This window comes from Podarcis melisellensis (assembly GCF_964234715.1).
Source record: "Podarcis melisellensis genome assembly, chromosome: 12".
NCBI lineage: Eukaryota > Metazoa > Chordata > Lepidosauria > Squamata > Lacertidae > Podarcis > Podarcis melisellensis.
The window spans coordinates 40,012,525-40,032,032 of record NC_138544.1 but is presented as its reverse complement, the minus strand read 5'-3'; the positions used below and the strand labels follow the sequence as shown (position 1 = coordinate 40,032,032).

The 19,508-nt window shown below is 41.9% G+C and overlaps 1 protein-coding gene across 10 annotated transcripts in view; it reads left to right on the top strand.

The window, feature by feature from the left end:
* Window positions 1-19,508, top strand: part of ABI1 (abl interactor 1) — a 93,774-nt gene that overhangs the window by 50,616 nt on the left and 23,650 nt on the right. For 6 of the 10 annotated variants that reach the window (XM_081882513.1, XM_081882510.1, XM_081882518.1 and 3 more), the window contains exons 3-5: window positions 12,443-12,619; window positions 17,236-17,250; window positions 17,920-18,020. In XM_081882513.1, the coding sequence (XP_081738639.1) occupies window positions 12,443-12,619; window positions 17,236-17,250; window positions 17,920-18,020 (293 nt within the window). The remainder of the gene's footprint in view (window positions 1-12,442; window positions 12,620-17,235; window positions 17,251-17,919; window positions 18,021-19,508) is intronic. The other 4 variants (XM_081882512.1, XM_081882519.1, XM_081882516.1 and 1 more) reach the window with 1 other exon arrangement.

Genomic DNA, 19,508 nt, shown 5'->3' with positions numbered 1-19,508 from the left:
ACAGTAGTATTGGAACAATAAGCCAATAACTAAGGCGTTTGTACAGCTGTTTTTTGTTTGAAGGGATGTTGAAATGCATGAGCCCAAGTCTTAGTTCCTTTTATGAACTCTTTTGTTTTGATTTGGTTCGCAGAAAGTGAAGCAGGCTACATCCGGACACCACCTAGGTGCTTTTCCTGTATCTTACATGGACTCACTAGTCCATGAAAGCTTATGCTATAAATGTATTGGTCTTTAAGGTGTGTGTGTGTGTGTGTGTGTGTGTGTGTGTGTGTGTGTGTATCACACCTGTTCTTCATGTGAGCCCCATGTACTGCCTGCTGCAGGACCATAATTTTGTCGTCATACGCAGAAGCTGCTCCCATTTCTAAAATCCGTGTGAAATGATCTGCAACATGTTTACTTGATAGATCAGAAACAACTTGTTTTCTCTCTTTAAATCACCACCACCCTCTCAACCTGGCACATGTATAGAGATGAGAATGTTTGCAGCCTAGGCCATCTCATTTTATGTTTTTGGTTTTTTCTGGAAAATGTAAGAGCAATGCCATCAGTGGAAACATGGAATTAGGCAATTAACATGGTGGGTGTTTGCTTACCGGTACATTATATTTAATTGAAAGGGATTTGCGACTGCTGGTTGCTTAATATAATGGGAATTTCAGCAAAGAAAAAGGTCAAATCTGTGCACTGTTTTCCTGTATGATCAGATGCAGAGAAAGCAGCTGCCCTATGGAGGCCAATTTCTAATGGCTGCTGCTGGTGTGTAAGGAAAGGCATGTTTGGTGCATTAATGTGACACATGAGCAGGGTTGTACCTAGATGGAGAGGGTAAAGCCTTCTTTCCTTGAGGGCATTCCAGGCCTCATCACTGAATCAGCTACTTCTACCTCCTTTGGAAAAAAATAGCTGAAAAGTTTCCATAATAAGTAGTACAATTTTATATATAGGGTGAAATTCAACTAAGTCATACTTATGTCAGTGGGCTTACTCCCAAGTATAACACTGGTTATTTCCATAGGCTACATGAATGTATATCCCACTGGGGCTTTAGTGCTACCCTGTCCCCCACACTACAAAACATTTGGCTATAGGCCCCATTGGATCCTGCCCCAAATCTGCATATGGCTTTGCATGTTTAAAGCTAAAGTTAAACTTGAATGCAGTGTATTCAAGTATTTCAACATGGAAATGTTCTCAGTTGAACTATTATATGCAGCATGTTGCTCTGTACACCCTGGTTAACCTCATTTTTTCATTATTTGCAATGACTGATGGTGGAATGCAAAAATAAGATGTGACTGACAAAAAATGGAGAATCTCCATTACATTTCTTGCCCATCATTTCAGGTGCCCGGTTCTCGTTTCTTGGTCTGTAACTATCCTGAACCTATTTTTAGGAGGCCTCCCCCCTCCTCCCCAAACCTCAGAGTTGGTTTCTTCTACAGCCACCTGCTACTCTCTTTACAATTTGCGCATATGTTTCTGTACAGAAGTTGCCTGTGGCTTTTTGGCATGCAAGCTACTATTCACAGAACATACACAAGGTGTTCTGTTCCCATTGTGAAGCACTGCAGTGAGAGAAAAAAAGTCCCAACTGCTTGAGAAGCCTTTTGGTTACCTTTGTCTTTAATAGATTTGCAAAACATGTCCATCATGTTCAAGTTTAACTTTAGTATTCTAGTCATGAATGCTGGAAAACTGTTAAAAACAGAAACCATTCTGTAGCTTCAGCTTCTTCTTCCTTGAAGAAAGCAAGGAGCGTGAAGCGGGAGTAGCAAAAAAAAGTTGACCAGATGCAAGAAGGGGTAACCTATTAATTGACCATGGCTAAGCTTGCCATGAACTCAACTGTCCTTAAAAACCGACTTGTTGCAAATAGTCACCTTTACCTTTTTTGTGGCTTTTTTTTTCATGTAGGCTGGCTTGATCTACTGGGATAAAAGCCAAGTGGAAGAACTGTTCAGTGACTCATTCACACTTTTATAGCAGCCTTTTACCTAGCACTGACTTCATGAAAGAAAAAGAAAAACAACAGGGCCCACAATTTCACTTGCAGTGCTTGCCATGGTGCCTCCTCTGGTGAGCCGCAGTGTTCCTGATCTTGGAACTGGGTAAGGGGTTGGGATAGACACTGTTCCACTGTGTGCTTAAGAGGTGCTCCAGGCACTTTGGGAAACACCACACACTGAAACACAACAGCAAGCGGCCTTCTTGGGATGGGATCGTCCCAGCAGCTGCATGGTACTTCTGAGGTGCTCAGAATAAGGTTACCAGATGTCCCCATTTCCCAGTGACAGTCCCTGGATTTACAAATCAGTCCCCATACAAAATCCATTGAAGTTGAAAAGTGTCCCCGGATTCATTGAAAAAAATATATATATCTGGTAACCTTAGCTCAGGACTAAAGAAAAATCCCAGCCCGTACCAGCTCCAAACCTGTAGATCGGGACAAAGTTTGCACCCAACTTTAGTGGACAAGTTGGCGTGGTGCTGCTAAGATGCCCCTGTGTGGTCCCAACCCTTGTCCAGTGTCACTCCTGCCATCAGACCTCCACAGATGCAGTGGTGGCCGCTCTGACCAGTCAATCATATTCTCATTAACCCTTGAAGCATTCATCTTAGCTACAGTTCTTAGTGTAGCTGTGTGGATGCTGCTTAGATCTGCATTGAGCTGGTGACGTTTAAATTCCGCAGTGCTGCACATTGCCCCTTGGGGTAAAGGTGACTATTTGCAACACGTCGGTTTTTAAGGACAGTTGAGTTCATGGCAAGCTTAGCCATGGTCAATTAATATAGCAGCTGTGTGTCTGCAGTGGAGCAGAGTGGCACCTCCACACCCAGAATAAGCCTCATCACCACATACCCAGGTGAGAGGTGAGGGACTACAGTGATACCTCGGCTTACAGGTGCTTCAGGTTACAGACTCCGCTAACCCAGAAATAATACCTTGGCTTAAGAACTTTGCTTCAGGATGAGAACAGAAATTCTGTGGAAGCGGGAGGCTCCATTAGCTAAAGTGGTACCTCAGGTTAAGAACAGTTTCAGGTTAAGAATGGACCTCCAGAACGAATTAAGTTCTTAACTCAAGGTACCACTGTAGTTTTTTATAGCTATTTTTTCAGGATTTTTGCCAAAAATTCAACACTTCTGATATGGGCTGCCATACTGCCCGGGTTTATGTGGACATTTTTAACAAGTTTCAGAAAATTCTGCCAGGACGTCATTTTGGGAGGACAAATCCCAGCTACGTCCAGGAAATTATGGGCGCAGGGTAGCCCTATAGTAATACTACATTTATACCTTAAGCAACTACAGTGGTGTACTTAGTTCTCCCCCTCTTAGAATCATAGAATCATATAGTTGGAAGAGACCACAGGGGCCATCGAGTCCACCCCCCTGCCAAGCAGGAAACACCATCAGAGCACTCCTGACATATGGTTGTCAAGCCTCTGCTTAAAGACCTCCAAAGAAGGAGACTCCACCACACTCCTTGGCAGCAAATTCCACTGTCGAACAGCTCTTACTGTCAGGAAGTTCTTCATAATGTTTAGGTGGAATCTTCTTTCTTGTAGTTTGGATCCATTGCTCCGTGTCCGCTTCTCTGGAGCAGCAGAAAACAACCTTTCTCCCTCCTCTATGTGACATCCTTTTATATATTTGAACATGGCTATCATATCACCCCTTAACCTCCTCTTCTCCAGGCTAAACATGCCCAGCTCCCTTAGTCGTTCCTCATAAGGCATCGTTTCCAGGCCTTTGACCATTTTGGTTGCCCTCCTCTGGACATACCTATGGTATGTTAGAAACTAAGATACATATTTATTCTCCTGAAGACTTGAAAAAAGCTTTTCAGAAAGCAATGGAGTGCCATTTCCCGAAATACTTTCTTTCTTAAACTGTTCTTTTAAACCATTTTTCTGGCCTCGAGCTCTTCTATTAATGTGTACCCAGAGGAAATTAAACTTTTACCTGAACGTGTGATTGGATTTCACTGCCAGATATACATGTTTAATACGCAGTTGTGAGTTTCCTGGTGCATGAGATCAGATTTCCTTTTCCTTTTTGTATATTTTCTAACTTTTATTTTTAGAACCTTATTTAATTTCCCCCATACCTAATAAACAAAAAGCAGTGGACCTAATGCATCATTGTAACTTGTCAAAAACTCAGAATTCAATCTTAAGGGTTGAAGCAGAGTAAACCTAACTTCTTAAAAAAAAAAAAAGATGTGTAGGGTGTAGACTGTGAGACTATGCCAAAGTAATTATTCCAGAAAAGTTGTTTCTGTACTCAGTGTTAGAATATGTGAAAATGTTCTTTGGGGGAATTCTCTGGAAATTTAGCTGAATTTCATTTCTGTGCACTTATAGTGTGGTGCTCATGCTAGTTCATTGCAGAGAAAGCAACAGGAGTCTTGTGGCACATTGTGTGCATTTTGCCTCTGTATACTTAATGTAGTTAATACCAGGTAAGAAATCCTGGCCAGTGCATGGCCAGAAACATGGGCTTGGAATTGAGCTAATTCACAGCAACTGAAATTCCATTGAAATTAATGGACCTAAGTTAGTTATGTTAGTTTTGAATGGATCTACTCTGAGTAGGAGTCACATCTGGAGTACACACAGCTGGTGAGCAATCTGATCACAGATGGAGATCCGTTCAGATAAATTTGAAACAAGAGGAAGACCATTAGATACAGTGTCTTCCCTTATTTTTCTCTCTCCTGCACACATGCTTCTGTCGCAGGCAGAGGGGCTTTCCGTGTGTCTTGAATGGGCTGTGCATGCTCAGTATGCATATTCTTCATTTCTTTTCATCCCAGAACCTGTCCCTCAATGTTCTTTAATGTTAAAGTCTGTCTCACTTCTGGAGTAGAAACTGGAGGCAGTTGGATTTCTTTAGAAGTTTGCATTTAATCTTTCTCTCAGAATGTGTATTTGTTCATTTATACACTGGCTTTGAAGAGAGCATCTTTCCATGATCCCTTAAAAAGAGTAATGCTTTTTTTTTGTAAAAAAATGAGGCGCTGGTGTTCATATCTTGATAAAAGAACTGTGGGTAGCAGCACAAAATGGCTGCCCTGGGCTGCAAAAAGAAAAAGTGGCAGTATTTCATGATGGTGAGTAGTCACCCCCCAAACCCCACTGTTTTAAGAGTAAGTAACATGATAGTAAACAACGATTAAAAGGTACATCTGCATTGGAAGACTTCTGGAACAAAAGCGTCTTCACAACACTTAAAAAGAAGGCAAGGGGAATGGGAAGTTTCTCAGAGGAGGGAGCCCCCCAACTACAGTGTCAGCACTGATGGTGGTTGCCATTCTGATCCTGATGATCCTGTGCCAGAGAGGAGGGTCACTGAATTCCTTATTAACATTTAAGTAGCTTTGATTTTGAGTCCTGGAAGACCCGCTCCCTGCCTTGCAGGCCTTTCTCCACCAGGCCTGGGAGGGCAGGGCCCTGACTGAGTCCAGCTACGAAAGCTGAGGCTGTTGGACTTGGGTGTTGTTTGCTGGGTTTTGTTGGGGGAGATTGTTGCTGTTGGTTTTTGTTGCAATTCATGTGGAAATAGTTCAGTTTGGTTGTGTAGGTTTTTTATTTATTGTTTACATCTATGTTGCAGTTACATATTTTTCCCCCATGTTGTAAGATGCCTTACATGGTTTGAACTGTGGAAAGGTGGCATACAAATAAAATTATGTATGTATGTAATCTCACAAGGGTATATCAAAGGGGAAAATACATATCATTCGAATGGGAAATACAAAATTTTGCACACTGGGCATACAAGGATGTCTCTATATGTTTCCTGGACAACACGATTCTATGCTTGTATGCTGCTTAGAAGCCATTCTGGCATGTAAATGGTATATAAATCAATCAATAATAATCAACAATAGCACTATGCTATCCCTGTTCAGAAAAAATCTGGATGTGCTGCAGTTAATTCCAGTCAAAGGCAGTAGAGATGTTGAGCAGTTGTCTCTGTGTAGGATTTCAGAGCTAGAAATAAAGGACACATTTCCTGTTTTCCTGTCTTCGTGCTTCAGCCACACAACGTTGACAGATTATGACATGTTCATAGACGATACCGCTCTTGCTTTCAAGAAAGCCATCTGTCTTTACAGCACTGTGTCTGACCTCCCCATTTCATATGTTTAAAGTTCCATTTCTTTGTACTCAGCTGAACTTTAGCAGAGCTCTCCCAGTATTTCAACAATGCAGCCAGGGAACAGCAGGAAGATATTCTTAGTATTTTATCTGCCGTAATATGTGTGCTTCCTGATGTAGCTTTTGTCACAGGCCAGTTAAATTCTTTCTGCACACATGCATTGAGTTTATTGCCCAGTGGAATAAATTTCACTTATTATTCTAGTTCCTTTTTTTGGATCGTAAACAACAAAGAGCTTTGTGACCCCTTAAAGGCTAGCAGATGATGTTACATTTTAGCGTTGGTTGCTCTTCTTCTGCATACTGTCCACCTTGTTGGAATACAGTGGTACCTTGGTTCTTGAACATAATCCATCCTGGAAGTTCGTTTGACTTCTGAAACTTTTGAAAACCAAGGCGTGACTTCTGATTGGCGCAGGTGTCCTGGAAACAACAGCATCGGACGTTCGGCTTCCGCAAAGTGTTCGGAAACTGGAACACTTACTTCTGGGTTTTCGGCGTTTGGGAGCTGAAATGTTCAAGTACCAAGGTGTTCGAGAACCAAGGTTCCACTGTATTTCAGTCAGTGCTCAGTGTCTGAAGGGAAGAAGAATTCATGGAGTGGAAGGAAGGACCCCTTCCTCAGACCAAAGGTGGGAGCACCCACATTGCCATAGCCAGGGGGAAGGGAGGGGGTGGCAGGCAGGAACTGGTGAATAGCCATGTTGGGCATATTCAGGCTTCAAACTGAGGGGTGAACACTTTGATCTCCCCCAACTGCCACCTGCGGCGAGTGCCTCAATCCACCTCATGGAAGTGAAACTCTCTACAAATCTTAAAGATTAAAGGCGCTAATCTAATCTTCTCTGCACAGGCAGACATAATTTAGAAATGTGGTTCTCAAAATGCTGAATTCTGTATCCAAAGTAAAATGTCGTACTGCACTCAGAACACCCGGAGAACTCTTGTGTAAACTCAATTTTAAGAAGATTTCTTTTGGCCATATCCATTCCCAACTGAACGTTTCTAATATTAGACGTTTTCTAAGTACGCTGTGAAAATTAAGTAGCACATTAACAGTTTGTTATTAACGTTCTGCAGAAATGTCAGCTTTTCAGACTTAGGGAAGTGTGCAAGCTGTTGGAGAGCTGGTGACCTGCTGAAGCAAAGCAGCTGTATTTATGCAAAGACTGATCTTAACGGATTTTGTAAGGCAGCTAAGAGAAGCTAGAGAGAAAGTTGCTGTGCAAAACTAAGCTGGCATTTCTTCTGTTCTCTGTAAACAGTTGCATTCTGATCTCAGGCCCCATCTATTCATAACACTTTTGGGTTGAGTGAGTGCGGGGAGTGTCTTTGGGAGAGATGATGTTATCATATTTCTTCATCCATTCCTTCCTAATTTAGGTTGTTGCAGCAATATATACTTCCATTTTACAGCTGTGCTGGTTGCCCAGCAGATATGAAGCTCTGTGCAGTGACACTTTCCCTTCGCTTTATCCTGTGCATGTGTTTTTACTCAGAAGCAAGTCCTGTTGACTGAGTTCACTTCTCTGTATTGAGGATTGCAAGCTTGTACATGCATTCCGTTTCTGCTTTGGTGCTTATAGCTAGCATAGCTGGAGTGCAATTAACAAAAGCTCAACTTACATATTCTTAAAAGAAGAAGAAGCTTGAATTGAATGAAGAAATCAAACAGCTCTCTTTGATTTTCATAGAATCAGAGTTTGAAGGCACCCAAGGGTCATCTAGTCCAACCCCCTGCTTTCCTTTTTTTGTGCTAATAAGTGGACTTACAAGTACTCAGTAGTTTATTTTTTAATGTAAGTGATCAGAGTCCCTTGAATCCATTCGTTTAAGACCCTGGCAGATGGAAGTAGATTTGGCAGAATGCTGCCTGTGTTTGCTGCTGATATTGCTGCAGGTAAAAATATTAAAACGCCTGAAAATTCAGCAGAGGCCCAGTATCCCAGTCTCTAACTATCCCTAGTCTAGTGTAAGAATATATACGCCTAGGAAGTGCAGTTAATGGCAGCGACTGTACAAAGTTGGTTGGATAGATTGTTTTACTTCTCGCCGGCAAAAACTCTTAACCTGCTGACATCTCTCCTGAGTGGCATTTCCCTGCTCCATGGTAACGATCATGAAATCATTTTCTCTGAGGCTGGAAAAAAAGAGAGTGCTGTACTTCACAGGCACTGCAGTGTGCCAAACCAAAGAACCATTTGGGCACATGCAAAGTCCCATTGCCCTTTCTGAATGCTGAAGCTGAATTAACTCTGACAGCATGTGCTTAGCTCTTTTGGCTGTGTTTTTGTACCCTTTTCAACTGAAGAAAGGGAAATTGCAATCTTTAAGGACAAGTGGGTCTGTTCGAGACCGGTTGAAAGTGCTGGCTGCAGCTTTTGGAACATAATTTTTAACCCCCCCCCCAAAATAATAATAATACAAACATGTAAAGGAATATGAGAGTTAAGAGTCTTCCAGGTGTAGTCTTATGCTACAGAAGAGTCTTCTAGAGCAGTGGTTCCTGATCTTCCCTCTTGAGGGGCTGAAGATGACTGAGGCCCAACAGTTGCAAAATGGTGGGGCATAGATAGTCACAAAATGGAGGGAGAGTTTGGCATAATGAGCCCATAATTACTGATATTGCTTGCTAGGGGGCAGGGCTTGCAAGATAGAAGGCACCACTGGGAAGACTGTGACACTGAGGCCCACTGCCTCAGAAACACTGTTCTGGATTAAAAAAAATGGGGTGCTCTCCCCCAGGAAATCTGTCTGCTGTTTCCTCATCTCTAGAATGGGAATCTCAAGGAATTGATTGTTGTAGTGAAGATAAGTGTTACAGTGGTACCTCAGGTTACATACGCTTTAGGTTACATACGCTTCAGGTTACAGACTCCGCTAACCCAGAAATAGTGCTTCAGGTTAAGAACTTTGGTTCAGGATGAGAACAGAAATCGTGCTCTGGTGGCACGGCAGCAGCAGGCAGCCCCATTATCTAAAGTGATGCTTCAGGTTAAGTACAGTTTCAGGTTAAGAACGGACATCCGGAATGAATTAAGTACTTAACCTGAGGTACCACTGTACATGCATGGTGTGTGTGTGTGTGTGTGTGTGTGTGTGTGTGATATTATATATCTCCTCCTCTTTGGCTTCACTTTTTAACCAGGGCTGGGGTACAAAGGTTGGAGTGCAGCTTTCTAGACCCATTTTCCTACCGCAACGCTTATGCGCCTTCCCAAAGATTGCCCACATAGCTTAGCAGATTGCTGCTCCATTTGGCACAAGGTGCTGCTAGACCAGAAATTAGATACATGCATATACACATGCACACTTTTGGATCCAAGACTAGGTTTTGAAACTAGGATTCAAAGTTGGTAACCATGGTTAAGACTAGCAAGGGGATACCGACCAGAGAAGAATGGCAGACTAAACTGATGTACACAGAGATGGCGAAACTGATGGGAAAGATCAGAAACCAGGAAGATCAAGTATTCCTAAACGACTGGTTTTTCAATATATTTAAAAGACCACAGTAAACAGTTAAAATCATTGGCCGGGATATAATGACACTTGTAATGTGGAATCACTTATGGTAACTATGGATATATAATACATGGATAAGGGTAAAAGATGCAGAATACTTTATTTTAAATATGGAACCCAGGGAGGGAGGGAGGTCCGAAGGTTTGAAAGAACCTTTTATTTAACGTGTAAAATTATGTAAAACCAATAGAAAAAATTTTTTTTAAAAAAAATACCAGCAAGGGGAGTATGCGTTGGTGAGGGAATGCAAGTTCTTTGTGGTTGGCTCCTGATACCTTTAAACAAATGTTATTGTTCTGTGCAGTCTGCTTAGATACTCCAGGTTGAATTGGCATTCAGAGTTGTAGTAGTTCAGGGATCAGGAGTAAATGAGTCCTGAATTTTTTGTACCCTATAATTTTAAATTAAGTGATTGCTTGGGTTAGAAATTCAACAAAGTCCCCCAGTGAGTGGAGACTGTCCTCTCAACAGACATCCTTTGCATATCCAGACAAGGATGGGGCAGTGAGAGGCAATAGTGAGATGTGGATGGCAGTGACCGCACCTCTGATATCACAACTACCCCATCCTAATGAGAGCAGCCCCACTGTTGCAAGAATGCCACTGACTCCATGTGCTCCATGAGGCCCCCACCAAAAACTGGGAAATTTGTCATTTAATAAACAAACTACGCAGGTGGCGCTGTGGGTTAAATCACAGAGCCTAGGAGTTGCTGATCAGAAGGTCGGTGGTTCGAATCCCCGCGACGGGGTGAGCTCCCATTGCTCGGTCCCTGCTCCTGCCAACCTAGCAGTTCGAAAGCACGTCAAAGTGCAAAAGTAGATAAATAGGTGGGAAGGTAAATGGCGTTTCCGTGTGCTGCTCTGGTTCGCCAGAAGCGTCTTAGTCATGCTGGCCACATGACCCAGAAGCTGTACGCCGGCTCCCTCGGCCAGTAAAGCGAGATGAGCGCCGCAACCCCAGAGTGGGCCACGACTGGACCTAATGGTCAGGGGTCCCTTTACCTTTACCTTATCCTCCTGTTGGTTTGCATCAGTGTTACTCCTCATGTAAGCCTCTTCTCTTTTGCACACAAACAAATATTGTCTGTTTACGTCGAAACAGGTATTTATCAAAACCAAACATACTACAATTGTGCAGTTCTTTGACTGAAATGGCAGCCTGGAATAGTAAAGGTTGAGTAAGACTTGATTAAGTAGCAGTGTGGTAGCATTCCCTCCCTAACGTGATTAAAGCAAAAACAAGCAAAAACACAACCTTCCGTGGGCCACATATTCCCATTATTACAGGCAATAAAATAGCTGTTTATGGTAAAAACATTCCCAGTGCACCAAAAGTGGCCTATGAAATCTTGTTAACTCAACTTTTACTGGAAGAGGAGCTGTGGGGTCAGTTTTATGTGTGCCAATGATATGCAAAGTGATTGATGCACCAGATTTATAGGGGTACATTCATGGCGAAGAGCTATAGAGAGAGATGGTGAACGTGGAGGCCCAGTGAAGGGCAAGGAAGATTACAGTATTGTTACTTGCAAACAAGTTAGAGGGTGAGGAAGGCTTCCTTGCTGTGTTGCATTTCTTTATGAAATTCCTTTGCCCTATAGACTTGTTTCAGCTTCAAACTTGTTTTCCTTCCTATGGTCTGTTGTAAGCCACTTTGCACAGCGCTCCATCTCGCAGTTCTGGCTTCGGGGACAGTCTTTGAAGCTGTCCCCAAGCTAGAACAGCAAGACGGAGCGCTGCGCAGCACTCCGTGTCCCTGTTCTGGCTTTGGGCTTAGCCGCCCAGCCTGCATTTGCTCCATAAGACGCTCCATAAGACGCACACACATTTCCCCTTACTTATTAGAAGGGAAAAAGTGCGTCCTATAGAGCGAAAAATACGGTACATAGTTTGAATTATATTTTGAGATTAGTGTTTGGGTTTTCTGGTGTTAGGATTCGAGCCTTTCCAGGGTGATTGTTTGAATTCCTTGTGTGCTAGATTCTCTCTTCTTGCTTTTCCAATTCTGGAAATTTAGCATTTAGCTCCGTTAGTTGACTGTCTCGCAGTTCTGTGGCTCACTTCTTGGTTTGTGTCCTTATAACAAAGAATTTATTTCCTGTGATATATAGATTGTTGTTTGTTTTTCCCACTTTCCATGTGTATGCTTTACATAAGCTGAAAGGTACGATGCTGTAAGTATAAGTGTAACTGTACTATATAATCATGTAATTGCAAGGCAGCGTGGGGGAAAATGATATCTGAGCATGGAAATACTAGCTTCCTTGCAATTACGTGACCATTTCAGCAACTGATTTTTAGAACAATAGTGCATCTTATGACTGCTCACCATTCTACATCCAGTTTATTTCCTTTACTCTATTATATTTGGAACCTACTCTGTCCATTGGGATCAACCCAGAATTTACCAACTGAATGAGGAAAACCCTGAATGGTTGAAGTCTCAGATCAAACAGGGTGTAAAGAAATGAAGGATGAAAATCTATTGCTTGATCTCAGGAAACATCAAGCAGAATTTGGTTATGATCAGAGGTGTCCAAAAACATTGCAAGCAACTTTCCAGAACATATAGAAGAATCTTGTAAATGTAGAAATAAAACTTGCTAGTCATCAAGATTGCAAATATTACCATTTATATTGGCTTTGCATTTTTAATAAAATAAATGATGATGGTGAGCGGGGAAAATTGTTTGGCTAAGTTTTATGTCACAGGCATGAATTTCTGACTTTTCCTCTTTGTAGACGGTGGACATACATAAAGAGAAGGTGGCCCGTAGAGAGATCGGCATTTTGACAACCAATAAGAATACATCCAGAACACACAAAATCATTGCGCCAGCAAACATGGAGCGTCCTGTAAGGTATATTCGAAAACCTATAGACTACACAGTGCTGGATGACGTGGGTCATGGTGTAAAGGTAAGAATTTAGTTCTTTTCCCTGCCCTCCTCAAGTATTTGGGGTACCAAATGATATTTTAAGTTGCTATTCTAGATTTTCTAAAATAGCTCTTAAGTAGTTACTGCATCTGTTTGGTAGTACACCATTCTGTTGATACAGTACTGCAATAAAACTAGGAAACAGTCTTCCCTTTCCTCCTGTTTCATTGATCGTAAGGAGGAAATTGGCACAGCTTCCACTTCCAGTTCCAGTTAACCACAGTTTAGTGTTGTGTGAACCTTAAACTGTGGTTAATTTTAACTATGTTTAGTGGAAGCAGACATAATTAAACTGTTCTTTACAGTTGGCTTTTTAGGGGCTAATGCAGTTTTCCCCAGTTAGGGCATATCGCTTAACTAAGGTTAGACCAAAGCAACAAAAAGGGTTTGCAAACTCCTCCAGCTGACTGAGGTGAAGTGGATTGGGAGGACTTGATATTTGTTGCATCTCATTACATCTGAACAAGAAGGTCTACATATCACAAGGGTATAAAGAAATTTATTAATCCAATTGTATTTTCAGCCAGAATGCTAGTCTTCATTTGAGTTCTGAGAATATCAGTTGCTTTCTCCTGTTTTGGTCCTTCCTGGAAGAATATATCATTAGATCTTTTCTCTAAAATAAAGGCAGTCCTTTCAGTCACATCTGTGCTGTGCCAGCCAAATGTTACTACCACTGCATTTTGAAGCTGTGATTGTTTGTGATAGTGCTATGTGTTTAGCATCTGTTTGTTAAAAGCTCTGGCAAGCTGAGAACAGATGCAGTGATGCAAAAATGGAGGAGGGAAACAGGGAAGCAGGCAGACTTCGATGGAGCTGCTCCTTTCCCTCGCGAAAGCAATTTATGAAGTACGTTTTCCTTGAATGCACTTAAATGCCTCTTAAATCCTCTCAAAGGTGTGTTGAAAGCAAGCAGTTGTGCAATTGTATTTAGGAGTGACCGCAAAAGGAAAGCCCTGTGTGTTTAAATTTAAATTGAAGAGAACTGACAACATAACCAGTTCTCTTCCTCTAGTGTTCTTGACATGCCTTTCATTTGTAAGAAAAAGAAGAAATGTTGGAACAGTGCTACTTTTTGTTTTGCAGGAAAGGTTTTGGCTCTTTATAAAGGTCACTGTATGTATATTATTGTGAGTCTTGTGAAAGGGTGATCAGAACTCAGTTCCACAGTTTTCCAGTAGTGGGCTTCAAAGTGGAGACAACTCTGTCACTCATTTCATGACACACCATAGTGTAAAAATGCCCCCTGCCTTCCTTACTGTTTTCCATTTTCTGTGTCCACAAAATTTGTTCTTAATAATGGAGCATATTCTTTACACCAGTTTCTCTTGTTGCTGCTGCTTTGATTCCTGATCTGATGATTTTGCAAGCCAGCCCATACCAAATTTTGGAATTTGGAAATGTTTCAGGAGCTCATTGTTTGTCTGCCAAATATAAAAATTGGTATGGCTGTGTGTGTGTGTGTGTGTGTGTGTGTGTGTGTGTGTGTGTCTGATGGTGATGAAAACACAATCACACTACTAGCACATATTGAGAAGTAAAGTGAACTCAGCTTGAGCTGGAAGCTTCTTAGTCCAAATCTCACCTCCTGCCATGAACTCATGGGGTGGTTTTCTGCAAGCTACTCTTTCTCGCCTCCAGGTCCCTGATCTGCAATATAGGGGTAATACTGGGCTATCGTTTTATGGAATGCTTTAAGGATTTGTTATTTATGTATTGCCTTAATTTATATCTGACCCTTCATCACTTTCATGAGCCCAGGGTGGGTAACAGCACTCAAGAAAGCTGTAACAGTAATTAAGAATTACATACAACATAATATCTATCATTCTTCCCAGGGAGAGGATGAATGTATTTAATTGGTGTATAAGAGACTATTCCAGTTGTGTTTCAGGAGCTCAATAGCTAGGGCAGTAGTCAAGGAAAGACATGTCTTGGGTCACCACACAACGCAGCTTCCTCACCTGTGGAAAAATGAAAAAAGCCCCCTCCCCCTTGCAGATTTTAATACTCAGACAGGATTATATTGGAAGGGATGCTGTTGAGTTACCATTTGAGGACTTGGGGAAAGTACAGAGCTTAATTTTCCAGGCACTGTTAGAAGGAACCAACTTCCTATGCAGAAAGCACTTCCTTGTAGAAATTGCATGTCACCCACTGGGAAAACAACTCCTTAAATTATTTTATTGCAAACACACTGCACATCTTATGGAAAACTTGCCTACCTGTGCAGACAAGAGATTTCTTTAATCTAGCACTAGTTTGTGATTAAAGAATTTCCCTCGGGTTCTCTTTCATGAGATATATTTATGCAAATGTGTACAAAGCTGTGTGCCTTTTTTAATATTAATCCTAATTTTTTAAAGCACACATTGCCTGAATAGAAGATTGCTTTTTGAGATAACACTTACTTACACTAAAGTGTAATATACTTACACTAAATCCACTTAGACAGAAAAAAGCCCTACAACGTAGCCTGAGATCAGATGCGGGGAACTTTGTCCCCTATCCTTTCCCCTTCCACCCTCCACAAATCAACCTGTCAGGCACCTAGAGTCACAATACTATCAGACAACCTGCTTGAAATCAAACTCTGTGTTCAAAGGTACTTTGTAAGACCTGGTGAGCAGCTAAATAAGACCAGTGCACCATGCTGGGCAAGCATCACTAAAGCTCTCTAAGCTAGTGGCCATCAAATTCCGTAGGCTAACTGTGGCCTGATTGAAATAGTACTTCTGTTTGCCAGTTCTGGATCTCCCACCAATCAGCTTCATTAGATTACACTGGATTCTAGTCATATGAGAGGAAGAGGAAGATGGAAGCTTTTTTCTCCACACCACATACTGTATTTTTCTGTGTATAACACGCCCACGTGAATAAGACTACCCCTATTTTTTCAGACCCTAAATTAAGGAAATGGGAGATTGCCCAGGATTGCCCAGGATTGTTCAGCTTTTTTTGGCTCGCCCGCCTGGCCACCGCTGCCAATCACCGCCACAGCAGCAGCCAATGAGTCAATCACCAGCAGGCCTTGCCGCAGCCACCAATCACTCACCCAGTCGCCACTGACAATCTCCTGCTCACGGCTGCCACCAGTCACCCGTTCCCCTCTCTGCACTATCCATGTACAAGACGACCCCCAATTTCAACATTTTTTATAATAAAAAAACATGGTCTTACACACAGAGTAATACAGTATATCTTTTTATACTCCTCTTTTTATGTTCTCTCTGTCCTGGGAATCCAAAATGCTGCACAGCCCTAATGCATCTTCCTAGCCTCCATCTGAGATAGGTCATAAATAATTTTCATTTTACAGAGGGGTAACGTGTGACTAAGAAATTACTTGACCACAGCTACCCGGTGAATTCATATCTGATCTGACTCTTCGGCTGTGCTGACATTCGCTTTCTTTTTCGCCGTCCCATTTCTCCTAGCTGGGCTTTATTCCCCCCAAGGCTCTAGCATCAGAAGCAAAAGGTCAAAAATGCAATGTTGGGTGTGCAAAGCATATTGTGAAAGGGGCAGGCGGTATGAAGGTGGAACCATAACTCAGTGGTGCAGAGAACATGCTTTTCAGGTAGAAAGTCACAGGCCTGATCCTCAGAATTTCTAGTTAAATGTTGTGCAACGACAGGCCCAGCCAAGACCTCTGCCTGAGCTTCAGAACTACTACCAGCCAGAAGAGAGAGTGTGGATAGTCTTGTGTGCATACAGCTGCAACAAGTATATGATGCAGACCAGTTGCACTATATGCATTTGGAAATTCTGACCCCCAAAAAGTCCACATCCTCAAGCTTGTTGCATATTAATGTACATAACTGCATGCAGAGAGGTTGCTGTGAACTAGACTAGCAGAGAGCTGCTGATTATCTCTTTGTGTGAATGGATGCTGGCAGTGATGCAACCAGAATGACTACCATTTCCCTGGGAATATATAACTTGCAGTCCATTCGTCTTTCTTGAAGGGAATCAAAAGAGATGGAAGAGACCTAAAACATCATCTGGTCCACCCCATTGCCAATGCAGGAAATTCACAACTTCATATTGCTTTATGTGGAAGAATTAATCTTTGTGTGTGCTGGCTATGTCCGGGATGGGAATATCAATTTTTTCCTCTTTTGTATATGATCTCATGTAATCCACCTTCACAGGCTAGGGTTCCATTTTTTTAAGGCACCAAGCAGGCATTGGCCAAAATATTGGTCTTTTGGGGTGGGGTGGGCATTATTCACCAGCCCCATCTGCCTTCACCTGCTTCAGGTGTTTTGAGGCTGTTCTAAATGTATTGAATGGTTTTTAGTGTCAACCTGGACAGCGTTTCACAATTGCTAGAGGGATGGAAACTTCATTAAATTTAAAAAGTGCTGAATTAAAATGGACAAAACTTCCTCCTTTTGTGGAAACTTGGTCTGCTTCCTCAATGGTGGCAAACGAAAGCTATTCTCTGAACTGGGCTGCAGTTGTAGATTACAGTGAAGAAAACAAATGCTGCCAATAATTGTGCCATTATGACTTAAACCTGCCATGTGAACAGTAAGAGATTTTGCCATTAATTTCTACTTTTCTTCCTCCTTTTCTTTTTGCCAACGTAAGTGGCTAAAAGCCAAGGTAAGAAGAGTTATTTCTCATTTGACCCACAATGTCCCATGACAATAGAGGCTGCTGAGCCGTTACACCTGAAAGCTAGTCCTTTTTCCTCTTCTCTTTCTCTCCTATATTCCTCTCTTCTCTTCCCCCAACCTCATAGGTTGTTTACATGTGCTGAACCTCAGCTCCAACTGACAGTTAATATATCACTGATATATTGACAAAGTGCATTTTATCCATAGATAACAATTTAATTTTTCTCTAACATACATAGTGCTTTGCTTTGATTAGGTAGATGCTTATCTCTTATTGACTTACACCTTAGATCAGGCTTCCCAGAAACACTTGCATGCCTATGTAAATCTTGAATACAAAATAAATTCAGTGGATCTGACACGTTCACTAAAATGAGATTTGGTTCATGAGCCGTTATTTATGCTTAGTGCAGCTTAGGTTTCATTCACTGTGGGTGCAAATGTGCAAAAGGAGTGGGGTGGGGGGCTTAGAATTAAAAAGCTTAGGCATGGATTTCTCTTCTTGTGTTTAATCCCGTATGCAGCAAAAGAAGCTGTGGTTTAAAAGCTGTCTGGGAATCCTCACTTCATATATTAGTGTATTCAAGCATTGCATCGACATAACAGTTGGGGCTATTTCTGTCCAAAGAAATTAAAGCATTATTCTGGTTTTCAGCATGGAAATAACCAGCCTGCGAGAACTGGCACTCTGTCAAGAACAAATCCGCCTACACAAAAACCACCAAGTCCTCCTATGTCGGGCCGGGGAACTCTGGGGTAAGAATAAGACTTTCATTCTCCTTTTCAGTTGACAAAGAACATAGTTTTAATTGCTTGGGTCAACAGTTTTCTAGCATTTGAGGTCTCTGTCTCCTAGTGTTTGTTTAACTTGTGCAGTTGCACTTCTGTTATAAAAATACCACGGTGGTATCCAACTGAAAACATGTTCAGAGTAGACCCATGGAATCAATGCACTCAGAAGTTTCCCTGATTACAGTGGTATGATTTAATTGGATATCACCTTTAATATTTTGGACTGAGAATCATTCCATGCGACTACCGCCTACACTGAATAACTGACTCAATCCGAAAAGCGCATTTTCTTATAGTAGGTTCAACAGGTTTCAATACAGCCATCTCCTTAGCGCGTGACCTCTAGGATTGCAACCTGGGCAGGGAGGCTGGGGCCAGTGAATGATATTTTTCTGAGGCGAAGGGGGGGGGGAATGGCACACCCACCCACCCAGTTGCACATACAGAAGCTTAGCAGACTTCAGTATCTGGTCTTACTTCAGCTCTGGTATTTACAAGAGTGCAGAAGGCTAGTTCAGAGAGTGCATGTAACTCCAACATGTTGCTACCACCTCTGCTCCCAGCACCTGCTGCCTAAGGCAGCTGCCTCTCTTTGCCTCATAGTAGAGCTGGCCCAGGGTGGCAGGGATGACTGCTATTTCATTCCTGTTACAGCCAAAGAGGATTTTTTTTTAAAAAAAAATTAAGTTTCCAATGCGTGAACAGAACACCCACTCTGAAATATGTTCTGTTTATGCAGTCTGACACCTTAAGTGGATTGAATTGGTACATCGGCATTATATCAGTCCATCTGTTTTTGCCTGGTGGGTATTTTCTGTTTACAGGACTGGCTCCTCCAGAGCCCTGCTAAGATCTGTAATAGCCTTGAGGCTGTGGGAAGAGGGTGAGAAACTGAAGTCCTGTTACAAGCAAGCACATTCTACTGCAAGGGCCAGAATAAGGTCTATAGCATACCAGAGCATCTCTTTTTTTTTACAATATAAGTTGCTATATTGGTCCAGTCTTAGACCATTCATTCCTAGGTCTTCAAACTATAGGTTGGGGTGCTCTGGGAAGGTAAAAACCCCTAGGGAATGGTGTGGGGATGTGCTGTGATTTCTCAGACACCCTAAGAAATAAACCTCAAGGAGATTAGCAGTGTCTGCTTGAAAGCCCTCTCTTGGAATGGGTTGCCATATTTAAAAAAATGAAAATCCAGACATAAACGTTGTTGAGCTCTCTTTCTTTCTTTTTTGGGCAAAGTTGATGAGATTATTATTTTTTTGCAAAATCTCCAAAAAAATTGAAGTTTTTGAGCTATTTTTAAGGGGGGGGGGACACAAAAACTTATTTGCCAAACCTTTTACTAGGTGTTACAAATATAGGTTATCATAAAACATCCATATATAAAAACTTTAAAATAGAGAAGGTAAAGGATTCAGATTCAAAAAGTCTGAGGAAGACTGACTTGGG